The sequence below is a fragment of the Gracilinanus agilis genome, chromosome 1 (assembly GCF_016433145.1).
Source record: "Gracilinanus agilis isolate LMUSP501 chromosome 1, AgileGrace, whole genome shotgun sequence".
Taxonomy (NCBI): Eukaryota; Metazoa; Chordata; class Mammalia; order Didelphimorphia; family Didelphidae; genus Gracilinanus; species Gracilinanus agilis.
Genome location: NC_058130.1, coordinates 477581736 through 477603381, shown reverse-complemented (window position 1 = coordinate 477603381; position 21646 = coordinate 477581736). Strand labels below are relative to the sequence as shown.

The following is a 21646-nucleotide window of genomic DNA, read 5'->3' as shown; positions in this document are numbered from 1 at the left end:
CCCCAGGAACTTGCAGAAGTTTTTACAGGAAAGGAGTATTTCTGTAATTTGCTGCTGGGAGGGAGAAAACGCAACTTTTCCTAAAGCCTCTCTTTGCAAAGTCAGCTGCGGGGCCAAGGCAGAGGGAGCAAGAGGGTGGAGGTGGGGGTTGGGGGCATAGGTTAGAACTTAGGGCAGTGCCTTTCCCCCCAATGTTCCCATCAGTCAAAGTGTCAGGAGTTTTGCCCTCCCACCCCTCCTCTTTTTCTCCTAAACAGGAGTCCAGTCCTTGTCATCCAGCCCCCTGCCCCACCCCCCTCCCCTAGTCTAATAGGGACATGGTATTGGCGGGCACTTATAAAAGTCCCTGGCTCAGACGGTCACAGAAGGACGTCCTGCAGAAGAGAGTAGGAGCAGCAAGTCCTGAGAAAGAAAACCATGGCCAAGGAGTGGGGCTACGCCAGCCACAATGGTGAGTGAAGGCATAAGCTGTCTAGTCTAATGGGACCAGAAAGACCCCTTTCTATCTTTCAAGACCATCCCTTGCAAAAGAAGTCAGCTTTCAACAGAATTTGGGGGTACCTCCCTCTTTTCTATTTGGCTGAGCCCTTTTAATTTTTATTTTTTTGCTAGTCTTTATTATTCCTGGTCAGCAGGCATTTAGGTAGTAGAGCACTTCTCTGGGAGTCAGTAGATCTGGGTTCTAATTAGGGTTCTTACTCTTACTGATGCTATGGTCCTTGGGAAAGTCAATGTCTAGGAGCCTCAGATCTATAAAACATAGATACTTATGTCATCCAGGTTGTTGTGAAGTTTAAATGAGACAATATATGGGAATCCTTCTTGAAAACTTTAAGAGCATTATCTAAATATAAGATTCCATTTTGCTTCTATTTTATAGACAGAAAGAAGATTTCTTCCCCTTAGTTTTTTACCAAAAGATAGAAAGCAGTGGTTCCCTATCCCCTTCAAGTTACTTTGCAATAAACAAAGTTATATAGAAGTTAAAGTTAACATTTGCCTTCCACATTATCCTTGAGGCAGAGTAGATGGCATGAGACTCCTCTGCAAACTCTAGTGGAAAACTACTTTTAAAACATGTAGCTGTCTCATGGCATCAGAGAGGACATCCGAATAGTGCATCAAAAGTGGCATCAGCTAGATGCCAGTGAATAACTTTTTTGACCTCTTTTTTCCACAGGTCCTGAACATTGGCATGAAATTTACCCAATTGCCAAGGGAGACAACCAGTCTCCTATTGAGCTGCATACCAAAGACATCAAGCATGATCCCTCTCTGCAGCCGTGGTCTGCTTCTTATGACCCAGGTTCGGCAAAGACCATTTTGAACAATGGAAAAACCTGCAGAGTTGTTTTTGATGACACCTATGATAGATCAAGTAAGTCTGTGTTCCCGAAAAGCTTTTGCATCCATTCTAAACAAATAAATACACTTTTCAATGTAAGCCTAGGCTAAAGGATTGTTATTATGGTGAAAAGAGGTAAGTCCCCTTTAGATGTAAGGAAACATTTATGCAATGAAGTAAAACTGCCTCTTCTTCCAAGCTCAGACATAGTGCTGTTGAGATGTGACCCTATATCTAAAAGGGGGTTTGGCTGGAGCAAGGCAGACATGTCACTAGGTTCACCTGGATCTTCTCCCAGTTCTGCTGGACTGCTTTCATAATGTTCCTTCCTGCCACAGCTATTCTTTGCCACTTCTAAATGGTGTAGGAAATAATCTGGGTTCATAGCATGTGCAAAGCAGAATCCAACAAAGATGGAGACCAAAGAGGAGATTTCTTCCTCTTGGTTCCTGAGAGGATGTCAGGCCCCTCCCCCCCAAAAAAGAATCAGCTAATTATGTGATTCCAGGCTTGCTTCCTTCTTTAGTCAGAAAGGCAGCATTTATAAAGCAACTACTATGTTCCAGGCACTGTACTAAAAACTTCATGATTTCCATCTAATTTTTTTGGAATCTAATAGGGACTATTAGACTTATTTCAGTATGTAGTCCATCTTTTGCACTTAATAGGTGCTCAATAAATATGTGTCAAATTGAGGTAATTATCCGATGAAGTTAATTGAGTTTCTCATCAAAATTCCTATTTCAGTAGCATCTTTGTGTGAAACTTAGAGATGCTCTGTCAAAAGTTCCCCATATTTCCCTACAGTTTTAGGCAAATCATTGAATTGTTAGAAGGTTGGCAGAAAGATTTAGTTTTGCTGTCAGCAAAGTTAGGGAAAACCATTATATCACCACCACATCTGTTACCTGATACAAAACAATTTCTAAAAGCATTCCAAACAGCAGTAATGACTGCCTAGCTAGAATAATCACTTACTTATCACTATGATAACTAGTTAACATAAACAAAGACTTTCAGTGGTTGTAGAGAGCAAAAGAGGTACAATTTTTGAGTCCCAGGTTGTATATAAAGAGTGTGCTAGAATTTCTTTCTAAGATTATCACATATTAACTAATTTTTTGTTCTCAAACTCCACTTGTTTTAATAAAAATCTATCCATTTGAAAGTATTTCTATGTGGTGTTCCAATATTTCCATATAATCAAGATATCTTACTTAATATTTTGCTGCATATATATGCAATTTACTACCTGTGTGATCCTAGGTAAGTCACTTGATGTCTCCAGGCCTCAGTTTATTGTTATATAAAAAGGGGAGTAAGAATGGAGGATGTTTAAGATCCCTTGTAACTCTTTAGACAAGCTTGGGTGGTTATTCAGATAATTCAGTCCCAAGCTCAAACTATTGAGAAAGTTTTGGAGTGTGAACTATCTAGATCAGTTGTCCATGTTGATTAAAATTTTTAGACATTTCTTGAACCTTGAATTGCTTTTATTTGCTTAGGCAGAAAACAAATTAGACTTGGATAAAAGTTTTTGCATGCCAGTCTAAGAGGAAGGATAACTGGAAATAAGCATCCCTTTTAAAGACCTATTTTTCCTCTCTTTTATTTTGACTATATTCCTTGTTCTAGGCCTTGGCTTTCATGAATGTTAAATTAATATTTTAAAAAATTAGAGTGGGTAATGCTTATTGTGAGTTCATTTCCTCAGGAATCCATTTTCACAAATAAAAAGGCAGTGGATGTGGTTGAGGATGGCATTGTCCCAGGATTGACCCTACCCAAAAGCTAAAACTGCAACTGGCTTGATGGAGTGGTTGTATTTTTTTGGAGGGGGTTTCTTTATATACCAACACTCTCCGTCCTTCAAAAAATATTCCTCACCAGTTCCCTGATGCCAAAAATTCTTTTAATTACAGACAAAGCCTTTTATTCCATAATTAGAAAAAAGACTGGAAAAACAAATATCCCTGAGAAAGGTAGCACATTAGACACAAGTCCAAATAACTGATATAAAATACTTTCCCAAGAACTAATTTGATAAAGAAGTCAGAGAATGTAGGCAAGCACAGGGTACATGAAAATGTATGAGGTGGAGGGTAAGAAGTTAGAGGGATCTCACGCCAGAAAAGGAAAAAGGATACAGAAGGAGGGGGATGAAAGCTACCAAGACAGTTTTCCCCACTTCCCAATTCTGCCTGAAGCCAGCTAACCCTGACCAGAACAACAACAAAATACATTTGGCCTGACAAGATGTTTAGTTAAGTAATCTCTGGAAAATAGCCTGTCCAAATATGGCTGAAAACATTTGTAAAAGAAAGCTTCTCCTCTCTTAAAATGAAAACAATTTTAATGGACATGTGTTAGTCTTTGTTAGGAGCTTCTAACTGGTTTTTTTTATATATGTAATGAAAATTGGTCATATAACCAACACTCAGAGTTAATTTTGGTTACTTCTTTACAGAGAATAAAAGAAGAAGAGAATTAAGCTAGTCTGGAACAATAGAGCAATTTCATTTACAGGTTGATTCTGAAAATAGTTGAGCATTGCAGAGAACCTCATAGGTTCATTTTATAGGTGAGGACCCAAAGTCTAAACATGTGACATGGCTTGCCCAATGACACTCAAGATGTAAGTGGCAGAGTGAATATAAACTCAGACTCTTCTATTTCTAGGACCTTTTTGGCCACATCACAGAAAGGGAAAGGAAATATACACTGAGGAGTGTATTCCAAACACCAACTAGATATTTCTTGGATTCTCAACTCTATTTTCCTGGGGTTGAATCAGATGTTTTGCCTATCTTCCACTCTTTCTTACTCTTTCTTCTTGCTATTCTTTTTCTCTTCCAAATTGGAAAAGTCAGTCACTAGTTTGGGGTAAAACAGATTTAAAAATATGCCTTAAAAAAAAGCAAACCTATTATTTGGATTGTGCAATTAGTAATTAGTGAATTTAAAGCAGAGACAAAATGGTTTGAGCAAATGGTGCCTTTTGTTTGCTCCATCCATGTATACAAAGATGCAAATTGTGCTCATTTGTTTTCTTCTTGCTTTTTTTTCAAAAAGAACTTGATTTTTGTCCTGCACTCATCATAGGATATCAGCTATACACATTAAAACCTTGCTTTAACATTTTACTTATTATGTCTTATTTTTTTCATCACCAACATTACTCTGCTAGTTATTTCAAAGAAATATTTATTCTGGAGAGATTTGTGATGAACATTTTTCAAAATCCGACTTTGTAGATCATAAGGATATTAAAGGAGAGGATATTCTTGTGTAGCAGGTATGTTGCAAAAGCTCTCTCCCTCCTATGTATTAATGATCGATGCCAAGAAACAGCAAAGGTTACATTTTGATAGAGTCTATCCTTGTCGTCTGCTGTCCTAATTGCTCTGGAAAAATGTTAATGATGGAGCTAGAATTACTCTGACTTTCCACATTCCAACAAATGATACTTTAAACCTCCTTAATATTTGCTCATCACAGTCCCTAAGTTCACATCGATGAGGTTGCCAGGCCTCAGGCAACTGCTTTATGAAATGCAAACAATTATCTATAGCTTTATTCCAATAACACTGATCCTTAAAAGGAATGCACACTCATTTGATTCCCATCAGAAAGCCATTACTGTTAACTGTACAAGACTATCCCGGCTGTGTAGCATTTACTGAGACAGTATTCCCGTGACAAACCAACATCTGTTACCATGATTGAATCACCTTTCCTGAACTCATAATATTTGAGTGCTGAATTATTTTGACCAACTAATATTCTTACTGATTCGTTAAGACAACTGCTATAACCTGACTTTTTCTCTTTGTGGTTCAGCATGGGGCTCCTTGAATGGATAAAATCCATTTTTCAGTGATCCAATTCCTCACTCCTTCAGAGGCAGTGTGGCACATTGGATGGAAAGCTGGGAGGACCTTGGTTCAAGCCCTGCTCCTGACACATCCTACCTGTGTAACTCCAAGTGAGTTACAGAATCTTTTGGGGGCACTAGGCTCTTCTCTAAGACTCAAAATTGCAGAGAAGATGCAGACCTGCATTAGTAGAGTGAGTTTCCTCTATTTATGAAACATAGGCCCCTTCTCTAACCTTATCCAGTCACTGTGTACCAGAGCTGGAAACATGGAAATCTCCAACAGGCCTTAGTATGCAGATTATTGGCTCACTTGGATTCAAAAAGCATTTATGAACTTCCAGCTATTACTCTGGGCCCTGAGGATGCAAAGATGAAATCTAATGCTTCTCTGTTCTTATGGAGAGTACAGTTCATTGGAAGGAGTAAAATTTGTACATGAAAAAACTGTATGTAAGTTAGCCCGATACGTACAGAGGAAATGTCAGGGTGGTGTGAAAGCTCTAAGGAGAGAGGGATTATAGAGGGAGGAAGAAGCCAGTGAAGGAAAGCTTCAAGCTAACACTTGTCCTGGACTTTGAAGGAAGGGAATTTCAACAAGGGAAGATGTGATGGGTGTCCATTCCAGATACAGGGATGGACCCCAGTCAAAAGCCCAGAGGTGGGAGAGAGCAAGACAAAAAAGCAGGGAATGAAACCACTCTGTTTGAGTTGAAAAGGTAGACTATGTGAAGGGAGTGATGTGGAATAAGTAGATGGAAGTCAAATTGTGAAGGACCTGGAATGTCAGGCTCTTTAATTCATGTTTTATCCAAAAGACAGTGGCTTAGTATGCTAGTGGTTAAAGTGGCAGTTTTTTCCTTTTAATCTAGTAATCCAAAGCAACTTCTATAGCATTTATTTCACAACCATGAAGATAAACATTAAATAGTTTTGAAATTTCTTGGCACAAAAGGGATTAACATTTTTTTTTTTTGTATTTGTAATGGAGCCCTTTTTCCAATCAAAATGACTTTTAGAAAGTTTTATCGAGAAGAAAGAGCCAGTACTTTGAAATGAAATCAGGAGTTAAATTTATCCTGATTCACCAAAGACAAGGCAGATTTTTCGTGTATATGTGGGAGTGGGTATGTGGCCCTGTACATAGATGTGACTAGAGGTAGAGTTTCTAGGCATGGCTTCCAGAATTAGATTCATCGCTTTAGATATGCATCTCCTACATGGATTTATTTTGCACATATCTATACATGTGCAATATTGGGAGAGCAGAGACTATTTCATTTCTGTCTTTTTTCTCAGTACCCAGGAGAGTGCCTGGCACAGAGGTTCTTAAGGGAAGCTTATTGATTCATGTTCTTCTCTTGGGTAGCTCCAAAAGGCTTCTGTAGATGGTATTATTTCCAACTCTCTTATATAACTCACTCATAAACAAGCTGTGATGTTTTAGGAGTCGGAGAGGAAAATATTTTCAGAGGCCGGGTGAGGTATCAAAAGGGTCCTTAGCATTTTGTGGCACTGTGGAAGATGCCCATCAATCAAATCCTTGGCAAGCGGACCTTAGAAGATAAGATTAGAAAAATGGATCTCTGCCCCAAGCACTGGGCCATCAGGAGAGGAACTGACTTTTCCTTACACAAATCTAAGTCCTCCTAGAGGAGAGGAAGGAGGAAGGAAGAAAAACAATACTTCCAGGATACTATGCACTGCTGAAATTTAGGAAAGAAAACAAGACTAGTCTTTCAGCAGGAATCACACCATGCACTTTGGCTAGGCTCTTGCATCTGGGATCTACTTTTATAGTGGCAGACTCTGGAGCCTAGTAGGCTCTGTTTCTGAGTCTACTCTCCTGAAAATGCAGAAATTCTTGTCTGGGAGGAAGCTTGTGAAGCTGACCTGAATTCAGTATTAACCCAGGTTATCTTTACAGTGCTGAGAGGGGGCCCACTCACTGCACCCTATCGACTGCGCCAGTTTCACCTTCACTGGGGCTCATCAGATGATCATGGCTCCGAGCATACCGTGGATGGAGTGAAATATGCCGCTGAGGTAGGAACCACCTTTGAGCCCTTCACAGACATGTGCACAGAAATATTAAAGAGATTCATTTTCATTCTCTTCTTTGCAGAAAGATGAGTGCAAGCCAAGGATAGCTTGCACATAGATCAAGCATGTGGGATTTCATGGATTTCGAGGTGTCCTGTGCTCAAGTAGAACAGAATTTTAAGGCTGAGAAAGAGCTTTGAGATCAAGTCCCTTCATATATGAGGAAAGGGAAGCTTCAATTCCTTGCCCCGAAATTGTTGTTGTTCAGTCATTTTTCAGTCACTTCTGATTCTTTGTGACCCCATTGGGGGTTTTCTTGCAAAGATACAGGAGTGGTTTGCCATTTCCTTCTCCAGCTCATTTTGCAGATGAGGAAACTGAGGCTAACAGGATTAAGCAACTTGCCCATGGTCACACAGCTAGTAAGTGTAAAGTCAAATTTAAACTTAGGTCCTCCTGACTCCAGGTGTGGCCTTCTAGCTTGTCACCTAGCTCCCAGATCCCTCAAATGCCCTATTAGAATTAGAATGGAAACTTCTTGAGGGCAGAGATTTAGGATAGGGCCTAGAATATGCCTCTTAATAAATGTTTTTTTTTCCTTTTACATAGTTGATTGGTGGCAAAATTAGGCCCAGAATCTGTATCTCTTGACTCAGTTCTGTGCTTTTGTCACTGAATTGTACTAACATCATAGATCTAAAGCTGAAAGGAATCTTAAAGCCTCCTCATATTATAGATGAGGAAACTGAGATAAAAAAAAATTATTTAGGTAGTATCAGAGGTGGGATTTGAATCCAGGTCCTCTGATTTAGTGCTCTTTCCATTGTATCATGCTACCCTCTTTGGGACAACTAGGTGATGTAGTGGACAGAGTGTTGGCTTTGGAGTTGGGAGGATCTGAGTCAGATTTAGCTTCAGACTAGCTGTATGACTCTGAGCAAGTCACTTAACCCTGTATGTCTAAATTTCTTTATCTAGAAAATGAGTTGGAAAAGGGAATAGCAAACCACTCCAGTATCCTATGACCCCAAATGGTGTCATGAAGACTCAGATATGACTAAATAACAAAACTTCCTTAATTCCCAACTTTAGTGACCATTACTAAAGCTTTTTTTTTTTAATTTTAGAAATTCTTTTTTTTTTTTTAAATTAAGAGCTCTTCTTCAGTTGTGGGTATTCCTGAGTGAAGAGGACATTAAGCTTCTTAACTATGAAAACATTAGTATAGATTAGCTTAAAAGATAGCCCTCTGATATAATATGTAACTAAAAATAGCTTTTATTCATTCATTCTATAAATATTTATTGAACACCTGTTGTTTACCAAGCACCATGCTAGGCCCTGGGGGAGATGCAAAGACAAAACTTATTGCTTTTATGCAACCTAAGCTGCAATCTAAGATATTAAGACAGAGAATCATAATATCCATGGTATTATAAAAACCTCATTAAAGTATAAAATAAATAGTTTAATGAGTTATCTGGAGGTCATTAAATTTCAAATGGCCAATTGCTCCCTAAAAATGAGCTATTTTAATGATGGAGGAAGTCAATCCAGGCTAAATGGAGGAGGTAGCATTTGATTTGGGCTCCAAAAGATAGGACAGAATAAAACACATGAAGGGGGAGAGTTATGACATTTCTGTCATATTAAAAAGAATGGGCAGGTGTTTGGAGGATAGAGAGTAGAGGATATTTTCAAATGGCACATGGTAGTCCAGTATGGCTGGAGGATTGGAAAAGTTGGGAGGTTCCAGATTATGGATAACCTTGAATACCAGGCAAAGTAGCTCATCAGGTAAATTTCAATTAAGAACAGATGAAGATGTAGAATAAAATTAGGTTATTATTTAGAGATGGCAAAGCAGAGTGAAGTTGCCAGAATCCAGGTTGGCATCAGATACTTTGAAGGAAAAGATAGAGATATGACAAAAGAGAGAACCCTAAAAAAAAGGGGGTGACCACGGTGAAACTACTTTGTTTTTCTGTTTCTAAATTAATATTATATTTAATTGTCTTTATAAAATGTATTTTGTGTTTTTGCTTGTGTTTATAACTGGAAAAATAATCATTATTTAAAGCCAGAGGGAGGGACACAGATCATGGAGAGAGAGTGTTGCTATGGAAACTATTTAATATGACTTATTTTGCAGCATTACCAACTATTTTATTGATAAGGGCAGATAGAAAAAACCCTTATATGGTTTGAAATTTGAGAATTACATGGGTTTCCATGCTGCTGATATTCAGACACAAAATTCCTGTGATTTTTCTCTTTCAGTAATTCTATGAATCAGAAAGACAGTATCTTCCTCCCCCCCCCTTATTTTTTGTAAAGATATTTTATTTTACAAATTACATTTAATTACAAATTTCCCCATAGGTTTTCTGGAGTTATGTGTTCCAAATTGTCTCTCTCCTTTCCTTCCCTCCTCCTTCCTGGACATGGTAAACAATTTGATCTGGGTTACACATGTTTTATCATGCAAAACATATTTCCATATTGTTCATTTTTGTAAAAGAATAAACATATACAACCACAACCCCAGAAAAAATACCCAAATAAACTAAATTGAAAAATCATATGCTTTGATCTGCATTCTATCTCCAAAAGTTCTTCTCTGGAGGTAGATAACATTCTTTGTCATAAGTCCTTCAGAATTGAGAAAGACAGTTTCTTTGAACTAGGAGGTAGAGAAGGTGTAGTAAGTAAGTAGTAAAGTAGTAAGTTGTAAAGAAGTAAAATAGTAAGAAGTCATGAATATTGCTAATGAATAAGAAAATTCAGTAGCAAACTCTGTAGGGATGATTAAGCAGAAAAATACTAAAAAGATCATAATTCCTAGTAAAACAAGATAAAATCCCTAAACTGGGACAAAGCCTAAGATGGTGCTGGTGAACCTTTTAGAGATAGAGTGCTGGCCCCTCCTCCCTTTACCCTACAGAGGAGGGAAAAAGTACTCCCATTGGGCTACTGGGCAGAGGGGAGGGGAATGTGAAAAAAATGTCTTCAGGCATGGTGGAGAAGGGGAGGGGAGCAGCTCTGCCCAAGTCCTTCTGCCTATCTAATAATGAACTTGAGGTGAGGGGTAGGTGGATAGGAGGGAGGGTGACTGAGTGCCCACAGAGAGATGGCTCTACATGCTATCTTTGGCATCCATGCCATAAGTTTGCCATCACTGACCTAGGAGAATCTAACCCTAAGTTAAAAGATTTGTAGTTTATTCTCTTCTGTTACAGGGAAAATTAAGATTAGATCAAGCTTTGGCATAGGCTATGTGAGAAATTTACTGAATTTACTGAATGAAAAAAAAGCTTTTTTTCTTTCTTTTCAATGTTTTCTCCAATAAACACACGTATGTCACCTGAGTATATCATAACTCTGTTCACAATTAAAGGTGAGGATAAGCCAGTTCAGTGACTTCAGATTTGGGGATAATGTGCAATTTTATCTTTACCTGCACATAGATTTTTTTTCTGTGTGATTATGCTCATAATTGATCTAAGACAAAATATTTTTACCAAACAGTAAGATATTTTACATTAAGAAATGGCAAATTTTATAACTATAGAATAGCATATACCCTTCTTATTCTATATAGAATTCAATTGGAAGCTTTTGGGCCAGTTTGAATCGAGTATTCAGATTTAAAATGACTATGAATTTAATAGTTTTGCCACTAAGTCTTCTTTTTCTTAAAACTATAATTATCAGATACTCTTTAGGCTGAAAATTGGCATGTCTGAAAAGCAAAAGTCAGTTTTCTCCTTCTTTTTCCTCCTCCTCTATCTCAATCACTTTCGATTTTATAGTATTCAATATTCTTTTAAAAAAATATTCTGTGTACAACTCCAAGTTAATGAGGGAAAAGAAATAATTTCCAACCAACCAAACTCATCACATGAACTGTCTTTGTAGTATGATTCCCCAGGAAATGTCATTTTAACTTGCTATTATGTAATTATAAAAGTAAATACAAAAAATGTTCATTGCAAATCTAGTTGCTACAGTTTTAAATAATTTTAATTCTCAACATGAAAATCATGCTTCTCCTCTCCAAGTACTTTTCCTTCTGAGATGAGGGAGAAGGGAGAAATACTTCGCGGTATTCAAAGACCATTGATTTAGAACTGGAAGGCATCTTAGAGGCAATCTCCTTGTTTTATAGAGGAGATGCTTGAGGTCCAAAAAGATTAAGAAATTACTCTATGGTCACAAGGATAAGAAAGTATTCCTTAGCTTGAGGACCAAATATTCATGGCTGATGTAATGTGTTTGGGGGCTGTGTACTTGGTTGCTATACATTCATACACTTGCTTATTTACTGCATATTTTTATTGTATGTTTTCAGCTTCACATGGTTCACTGGAACCCCAAATATGGCACTTTTGGAGAAGCTTTGAAACAGCCTGATGGAATTGCTGTTGTGGGCATTTTTCTGAAGGTATGATAAATAGTAACTATATTTGTCTTTAAAAGTTTAGCATCTTATCATGATAATTTGTCCTTTGAAGAGCTGCCATAGTCTTTTCTTCTCTAAAGTGGGGGAGAAAGGAACTCTCAAAAGTCTTTCTTCATGCTTATTTATTTCAGTATTTATCCCACATAACTTAGTCCTTACATTAAAAAAATTCTTGGTTTTTTAAACATCAAAACCATGAAGATTTCCATCAACAAAGAAGAACAGAAAAAGAAGATGGTTTGTAAAAATGTGAAACAAATTAAGTTATGGATTAAGATAAATCAATAATGGTCGGGCCAAGAAGGGTTTTTTTTTTCCCTGCCTCCCAAGTTTTGCCTGTGATAAGGCACAATACAGTGAGCCCTTATGCACTTCTAAATTGTAAGGTTGCAGTGTGTGTTGTGTAGAATTGTTGGTGATTAGGGACAGTAGAGATATTTACTCACTGTGCCTTCTTGCTACTCCATTAGTTTCCCTGAAAACTGAAAGATCAACACTTTGATCTCTAATCTCAGGCTTGCGATCCACTCAGCTCAGAGTAGCCACCATGCACATTAGGCCATGCCAAGATAACCACATGGAATGCTTGTGTTGTTGAGCCAACCCCGGTTTAAAGAGTACTTAAGTGTCATTCTCACATGAATGTAGTAGAAATACGATCCAGACTTTAAACCAGAGGTGAAAATCTTGCTTCTTTTTTTTTTCTCATTGAATGACTAAATTTGTTATGTGCTGTGAATTCAGGAGGTGATTTCTAAATGCTAGCTAAAGAAGGGCAAAACTATTACATTATTAAGGAACTATTTTGTTAAGATTTTGAGAAATCTGCTAATGGGAGGATGAAGCACATGTCTGTTAGGAAGGGACTGTAGCCCAGGAAGCATTAGCTCTGAAACAGGAAGTGTATCAAGTTGGTTATGCATTTTAAGAAGTGTAGTTTTCAGGAATATATGAATATGTGAACAATAAGTGATTTCTTTAGTGTAGGAAACTCCTAGTATGAGAATTCTCTTTATCAATTGGGGGGGTGGGTGTTGTACTCTAGAAAAACTTTTGAGCTTAATCTTCATTATTAAAATTTTCTCCTCATTACTTTCCTAAGAATAAACAATGAACACAACAATAAATGAAACCCTGATTGATAATATTTGCTGATTTGCCAGACTGAAAATCCAATCATCAGTTCTTTCAAGCTAGTTTAAGCTGGTTCTAGCACACCACAGATCCAAGTCCAGTTCTCTATCTGCTACATCACACACTCTCTTATTATAAGAATACTTTGCAGCAAATTTCAAAATCTTTTGATAGAATTTGGTGCAAATGATGATTCAGTATGGTACAGAAGAACAAATGTAGACTTTAAGTCAGAAGAGATCTGGGTTCAAATTCTGATTTCATTAATAGTGCTAGTAAGTAATAAACAAACATAAATACTACTCACTAGCCTAGTAACAAATCATTTAACTTGGCTGAGTCTCGATTATCTCAACTACAAAATGGAGATATGCATACCTATAATATCTATCCCACAGAATTAAGGTGAAGATCAAATGAAACAATATAGTTAAAGTACTTGGTAAGTCTCAAAACACTACATAAATATCAACCACTTACTATTAATGCCCTAGTGGAAGTCATGTTACTGTTCAGAGTAATTTTGCGTGCTTTGACTGAATGCCTCTAGGAAGTTGTCAGATAAAAGAACAGTTCCTCGATAGCCACCATTTGTGCCCACATCATCCTCTAGAGCTGGGGTTGGCAACATATGGCTCTCGAGCCATATCTGGCTCTTTTGAGGGCCAGATATGGCTCTTTTTCAGGAGCCATAAAGTCAGTTTTTTTTCAGGTGCTGTTACAGGAGCGGCACTGTGAGCACTGTACGGCTCTCAAGAAATTACATTTAAAAAAATGTGGCGTTTATGGCTCTCACGGCCAAAAAGGTTGCCGACCCCTGCTCTAGAGATAGCTGAGAGAGAGATAAATGTACAGGGGATAGCATAGATAAAATCTGGTCATAGAAGACCACTTCACTGCTGTAGTCTTTCCACATTTGAGTCTGTTAAAATCTTCCACCATGGAATAGACTTGGGCAGAAATGCAAAGTATAGAGCAAAAAGGCATGTAATTTTGAGGGTGCTGCATTTTATAGACTTGGAGTCCAAATTTAGATCTAGAAAACCATATAATCTAAAATCATGGTAGAAGGGGGCAGTTACATTTTAAATTCTGAACAAGAACTTCTGTCAGATTCTGGGTTTTTTTTTTTCAGATAGTCAAATTCCATAATAATCGATTTGTTTTTTGGTTTTCTGCATTACAGATTGGACGTGAGAAGGGGGAATTTCAGATATTGCTTGATGCATTGGACAAAATTAAGACTAAGGTAAGAAAAAAAGATGTCCAATCCTTTGAATATCATGTAGAAGATTATCAGTTTTCTTTAATAAGTTTCCAATGTCCCTTCCAATCTATTTCTAAGTTTGAGAGAAATGTCAAGAATATATATTTTCAGTCAATCACAACAAGCCTTTGTTAAGTACCTACTGTGTGCTTGGCACTATGCCATGCTCTATACATGTTATATATATATATATACTATACATGCTGGGAATGAAAAACAAAATGAATCCATTATTTTTCTGAAGAAGTTAATTTCTAAAAACTTAGTCAGTAGCCATCTTTAATTTTAAGAAGTAATTTTTGAATCCATTTTGGAGCATTTTCATAAATAATAGTTTAATTTTTATCTTGGAGATTAAATATGATGACTAAAAGCAATAATGCACATTTGACACTAAAATTTACTCTGAATGAATATGTATGTAAAACAGTGCCAAAATAGTTAATGCATTAATTTTCTACTTTCTAGCATTTGGGCTACCAAAATCCTAGCTATCTTTAGCTATATCTAGAGGAAAATAAATAAACATTTTGGCCGGAAATAAGTCACTATGATTTACTATGGAAAGTGGTGTTTGGGGCCCAAATCTAACTTTAAAAAATATTTTTGTAGCCACAGAATCATAATTATCTTCTTATATAGTCATGCTCCCCAAAGACCCTTTCCGTGTCAGCTTAAAAAATGTTACCAAGGAACTATAATGAAATTCATGCTCAGGTAATAATAATAATCCTTCATTTGACCTTTCTACCCCATCCAGCTACTCTCATATTCCTTTCTTTCCTCTCACTGCCATACTACTTGAAAAATTTGCTTCTATTGGAGGCTTCTACTTCCTTACTATTTATTCCTACCTTTAACCCTCTGCAATTGTCTTCTACCTCTATCCTCACTGTTCTACTCAAACCATTTTCTCAAAGGTAATCACTACATTAAAAAAAATAGTTGTCAAATCCAGTGGCCTTTGATGCATCTTGTCACCTTTTATTTCTGAAATTGCAACACAGTTACTTCTTTTTATTCTTGGCTTCAGAGAAACAATCTTTTCATCCTATTTAATTGTTCTCTTTCTGTTTTCTTTGCTGGATTAGTATCTTTCAGATAGCTTAACATGGTTGCTCCTCTAAAATTATTCTCTGCCAAGATTCTCTTCAAACTCTCCATTATCTCTTTAGTCAATAATCAATGGACTTTAACCACCTTTTTTTGCAAATGACTCCCAGATCTTTTGTCCCTAGACTTGAACTTAATTTCGAGCTCTAGACCCATATCTCCAGCTGCTTACGAGATTGCCAACATTTAGATGTTCTCCTGGCACATCAAACTCAACATGTGTAAAATCAAGCTCATCTTTTGTCCTAAATCTGATCTTTCTGATTTCATTATTTTTGACAGTAGAGCCAATATTTACTTTCTCTCTTAAATTCAAAATCTTAGGTTACCCTTGATTGCTTTAACTCCCTCACTGTATATGCAATCAATTGCTAAGTTCAATAGATTTTAGCTCTAAAACATTTCATGGTTTTCCTGCCTCATCTTTACTCCACTGCCATTGAAGGACTTAATTCTCTTTTTCTGGACTCTTACTTCTTATAGTTCTTGGTGCCTCCACTCTTTCTTCTCTTATTAAGCTAGCATTCATACTGATGTCAGAATTTCATAGACATATATGTGTAAGCATGTATGCATACATATGTAGGTATAAACAAGCTACTTCTCAAAATATATCAGTAGTTCACTGTTTCCTGTTAAAAAATTCCAAATTCCTCTGTCTGGCATTAAGGTACTCTACAGTTTGGTGATACTCTATGATCCTATCCTACCAGGCTCCCCATTCCTGCTCCCTATCTCTGTATCTTTATTGATCCTGTACTAGAATATCAACTCTAACTTTCTGTGCTTCTTAAATTCATATGTCTTCTAGAGCCAAACAACAAAACCCCCTCCCATAATTTCCCCCAAATCTTCCCCAACCAACTTTAAGAAATACAAGAACTGGGGCAGCTGGGTAGCTCAGTGGATTGAGAGCCATGCCTAGAGACGGGAGGTCCTAGGTTCAAATTCGGCCTCAGACACTTCCCAGCTGTGTGACCCTGGGCAAGTCACTTGACCCCCATTGCCTACCCTTACCACTCTTCCACCTATAAGTCAATACACAGAAGTTAAGGGTTTAAAATTTAAAAAAAAAAAAAGAAATACAAGAACTTTCATAAAATCACCTGCCCTGACTATATCATTTTAAAAGAATAAAATTCTTCTTTTAGGTACAAAATACCATTTTATTGATAATTCGGTAATTCATTCAATAAGCATCAACCATGAAGACCACTGTGCTAAGTACTAGGGGAAACTCAAAGATTTAAATAAAACATAAACTTTGACCAGATGAAGCTTATGGTGTAGGAAGGAGAAAAGACACAAATTTAAAAGATAGTGTATTTCTTAAAATCTAATTTCCTTGGCATTTTGAAGAAAATTTGCTCATGGTTTAAAAAACAATATTCTAAAAAGACAACTATGTGTGTATATTTTGATATGAGGATGTACATTTTGCATACGACTTATGGGTCTCATTGAATTTCCTTAAGGGCAAGGATGCTCCTTTCACACACTTTGACCCATCTTGCCTTTTCCCGGCTTGTCGGGATTATTGGACTTACCATGGCTCCTTCACCACTCCCCCTTGTGAGGAATGCATTGTTTGGCTTCTTCTGAAGGAACCGATAACTGTGAGCTCGGACCAGGTAAACTCCATTTATCTAAAAAGGATTTTAAGTGCAGTGGTTTCATTTCTTGCTTACAGTTTCTTGGCCATTAGTTGTTTCACAAAAGCTAGAGAACTAACAAGTCAGCATTTTGGCTCAGTTAATCACCTTTGAATGAATGAAAGAAAGAACGAATGAATGAAAAAAGTATTTATTAAGTGCGTACCATTTTCTAAGCTCTGGGGATATCAATAGAAAATATTAGACAGACACTGCTGTTAACATTCAGTAGTTTCAAGGAGAATAGACTTTGTAAATGATGTTTAAAGGTGTTTACACTGATAGAATCCTAATGTCGAGAATAAAGGAAGAGAGAGCGTACCTGCATTCTTCCCTCCAGACTGCATCTGGAGTATTTTTATCACTTCTGGACACCATATTTTAGGAAGAATGCTAGCAAAGAAGATATATATATATACTTTAAAGAGGAAGACAACCAGAAGGCACAAGGCACGAGGGTATTTGAAGCCTTATTACATAGGGAATATTAAAAGGAACTGGGTGAATTTCACCCCCCAAAAAAGCACATTTGGGGTGACATGATAGCAATCATTAAGAATATCAAGGGCTCGACTATCTAAGGAGATTTGGACTCTTTTTGCTTTGCTCCAATAGGCAAAACTAGGATGAATAGCATGGTTATAGAAATGTACATTTCTTTCATACAAGAAAAAGTTTTATCAATTAGGACTGTCCATAAGTGGAATGGACTGTTTTGGCAAGTTTTGAGTTCTCCAATCTGAAGGGTGTCAGTGGAGGCTGCATAGCCCATCTACACTTGTTAGGGATATAGAAGATGGGATTCATAATTTGACTAGAATTTGATGAGATAGCCTCTGAGGGCTCTCTCAATTAAAAGATGCTACAACATGGTTATTATTATTTTTTAACAAATGCGATGAAAAAGAGGATGGGAATAGGGATTGGAACTAACTCACCCTACCAATCCAGATGAGCAGCTGTCTTATGATTTTGAGTCTGACAGAGGACTCATAAATAAAAATAAGCAAGACATAGTTTTATATATACATGTATCTTTTTGTCAAATGATACCTTTTCTAATGGGGAGAGGCAAGGGAGGGAGAGAAATATCTGGGTATTTTAATGCAACAAACAAACAAATAAATTTAAATTAAAAAAATTAGATTCTGAGAGTTGTCTGAGAGCAACTACAAGATTAAATTAAATGACTTGCCCAGAGGCACATAACCAATTTTGTATATATAACCAGTCTAGTCTTCCCTCTATCACAACACATTGTCTGCCATGATTTTAACTTTAAAATTACTGAAATGTCTATAGAATTTGGTGTTCTATATTATTTTAAATATTATCTAATCTTTTCCTTACAAATACTACAAAGTCAATAGTGTAAATATTTTTATTCTCCATTTCATAGAAAGGAATCTGAGAAGAGAAATTAAGTGACTTGCATAGTGCTTAGCACCTAGTAGGCACTTAATAAATGCCTACTGATTGACTTGCTTAAGGCCAAACAATTCAATGGTAAGACCATGATTCAAATGGAAGTTTTTTGACTGAGTCCAATATTCAAGCTCCTTTACCATGTTTAATCCAATTTAAATTTAAACCAATGTAAAGTCTAAAGTTTTAGATTTTATTAATTCCTTGACTCTTAGAAAAAATAAGTTTGAAAAATCATAAAAAATAGAATGTAATAAGATTTAATTTCTTCTTGTTCATTTTAATATCCCAAAGAATGTGAAATGGAAGCCATTTTCCAGCGTAGCAGTAAAGAAGAAAGAGTACTAGGTCTGGAGTCAGAGGATGGATTCAAATCCTATCTTTATCACTTACTAGTTGTGTATGTAACCTTAGGCAAGTCACTTAATTTCCCTGACATCCAATTTTCATATTCTAGAAAATAGAAAGGGAGCTAGCAGAGTAGATAGAGCCCTGGGTCAGGAGGCAGGAAGATTCATCTTCCTGAGTTCAAATTTGACCTCAGACACTACTTATGTGACCCTGGGCAAGTCATGTAATCCTGTTTGCCTCAGTTTCCCCATCTGTAAAACGAGCTGGAGAAGGAAATAGCAAACTACTCTAGTATCTTTGCCGAAAAGACCAAATGAGAAGAAAATAAGCAAATGACCATTATATTACATGCCTGTTCATGTTGTTGTGAGAAACCTTCAAGACTGTATATAGAAAGTACTTTCAAACTAGAGGCTGCTAGGTGGCAGAGTTGATAGAACATTGGACATAGTTATAAGAACTATGAGTTGCAATCTAGCCTTCTACATTAGCCCTGCAATTCTGGGAAATCACTTAATTTTTGTCTGTCTCAGTTTCCTTAATCTGTAAAATGGGATAATAAAAGCATCTACCTCTTAAGAGTTGTTCTGAGGATAAACTAAAGCAATATTTGTAAAGTACTCTGCAAACCATAAAGTGCTATATAAATGATAGCTATTATTATCAATAGTAAGCAAGAAAGTGGTATGCAGTTGCAAATTATTATCACTTCATTATATATTTATATGATTATTTCTATCATTATATTTTCATTAATTGCCAATAATGCCATCTCTACCTACATATATTTTGTGTCTCCCCTAGAATTCTGATTCCAAATTTAAATAGCTACAAATATCAAAATAAGTCAGGGGTAAATGTGCTTTGGTAGGAGAGCATGTTTATCTTGTATTACAGTAGAGGGTTGGCTCTAGAGACTGAACATTCCAGGAAAAAATTCTTTCTCTATCTTCCAAGAAAGGTTAGTTATTTAGAACCAAATTACCTATTCAGATAGTGAAAAACACAGAGTGCATCTGTTTGAGTATGTATGTGTGTGTGTGTGTGTGTGTGTGTGTGTGGCTTGAAATGTCCAGATATTTTCCTAATTCCCTATTTCATGATATGAAGCAAAAGTAGGATAGAGGCCATATTGATATTGAATGTGTGGACTTTTGCAGATGGCCAAACTCCGAAGCCTTTTCTTCAGTGCTGAGAATGAGCCTCCTGTGCCCATGGTGGATAACTGGCGCCCTCCTCAGCCTCAGAAAGGCAGAGTTGTGAGAGCCTCCTTCAAATAGAGCCATCTTCGAAATGGCTGCAAAAGCAAGGGAGTCAATCCCCCAATCAATGCATAGCTAAATTGCACCTTCTTTTCATGCTCTACACTCAAAACTCCTTTTTTCCAACTGTAAAACTGAGCAATGTCACAAATTGATATGCTAAAATCTTCAGTTTCTAATCTTAAAATGAAAACAAAACAAAACAAATGAAAGAAAAGGTCATGTTTGATTCTTTATAACAATTGTCTTTAACAATAATGAAAATTAACACATCTAGACATGTTTTGAAGAAGAAGAGAAAGGAAGGGAAAAGACAAGTTGTAATTGATGGCTGGTCAAATATTTTCATAAATTACCAGCCCTTAACTTTATTTTTGGTTTTACTGTGTCCGTACTATGAGTTTCCATCTTCATAGAAGTAATGTGTAATCCATCATGTAAGAATAGCAGCCTGTGGAAGGCAAATGATCATAATATGCCAGAGTTAAATTAAATTGGTCATGAATTGCAACAATGTTTTGAAGTTTTAAATGAAATAAAAGAGAAACACAAATCTGAAGGAGAAAAGAAATAGCAACTACTATAATTGATTTAGCTTGATAATCAAAGTTAACTTTCTAAAGAAATGGAAATGTCTGGTTTAATCCCAGGATTAATTGCAATGGTGTTTCTTCTTCATAATGGTAAATGATTTTCTATGTAGACTTTCTTGCCCAGCATGAGGGCTATGGAGCTGTACTCCTCCTACCTGTATCTTTGCATGCCTATACACAGCTGACTATGATAGCCTTCTGGATTCTGTTGGACTCACTGATCTCATGGCCACACCATGCAGGATTGTATGATTGTGCCTGGAATAATAGCAATGTCATAGAGTGCCAACCCAAATAAAGACTCGTATTGAAAATGATGGCTTCAGTTGCTTGTTTTTTTTTTGTTTAATGAACAGTCAAAAATGGAAACATGAATAAGGTAAAAACTAGATTGGAAAATCCATTTAAATCTCTTTATTAATATATAATAGCCAAATATTATATCTAATAAGATTAATTAATTATTTATTTAATAGTTTATTAATAATAACTAGAGTAAAAAAATTAGAGTAGAAAGGGTGCTAACCTGGCCATGGTGGCAGGGGAAAAAAAGGAGGGCAAGAGGTGGAGTTATAGCCAACTTTATATAAAACGTGACCACACAAGGTGTAGAGAGATTAAAAAGAATTTTGGGAAATAGTAAAGAAATTCTGGGGAACATAGTTCAAAGGTACAAAATTCTCTAAATATACACCTTAATTCAAGTCACTCTGATTTAACAAATACCTGTCAAGTGCCGATAGTGTAGACACTGTGCTGGGTGCTGGAGATATGAAGGTGAAGAACCACAACACAGATATGCTGACTTCAAGGAGTTTACAGTCTAAACTGAAACCAACCAATCAATCAACACACATTTATTGAGGATTCACTGGGTGCTGGCACTGTGCTAGGCTTTGCGGTGGCAGTACAAAGATAAAAATGAAACAATTTGTCCTCGAGGAGCTTATATTCTAAATGTAAAAGTTCATTTTCTCCATTAAAGTGACAAATGCTGAAAGTCTTTATAATATTTAAACACAAGTCTAGTAAATACCATTATAAAAGCAAGCTTGGTGAAGACAAGCTGATTATTACAATGTTCAGGGTAGTTTTAAAGCTTATTAAAGAAGGCAGACAAATGTA

The 21646-nt window shown here is 36.6% G+C and overlaps 1 protein-coding gene across 1 annotated transcript; it reads left to right on the top strand.

Annotated features, from left to right (window-relative positions):
• The first annotated feature begins 345 nt into the window (after window positions 1-345).
• On the top strand, window positions 346-20838 carry CA3 (carbonic anhydrase 3). Its single transcript, XM_044657922.1, has 7 exons — window positions 346-451; window positions 1181-1378; window positions 7147-7265; window positions 11614-11706; window positions 14045-14107; window positions 16714-16869; window positions 19827-20838. Exons 1-7 carry the CDS (start codon window positions 418-420, stop codon window positions 19944-19946), a joined length of 783 nt encoding a protein of 260 aa, XP_044513857.1. The 5' UTR covers window positions 346-417; the 3' UTR covers window positions 19947-20838.
• The last annotated feature ends 808 nt before the right edge of the window (window positions 20839-21646 follow it).

Bases quoted from the DNA above. Each gene is read 5' to 3' on its own strand.
- CA3 (XM_044657922.1), top strand. From the start codon at position 418: ATGGCCAAGGAGTGGGGCTACGCCAGCCACAATG. The intron at 11,707-14,044 runs GTATGATAAATA...TCTGCATTACAG, and splicing joins TTGTGGGCATTTTTCTGAAG to ATTGGACGTGAGAAGGGGGA. The intron at 16,870-19,826 runs GTAAACTCCATT...GGACTTTTGCAG, and splicing joins TAACTGTGAGCTCGGACCAG to ATGGCCAAACTCCGAAGCCT.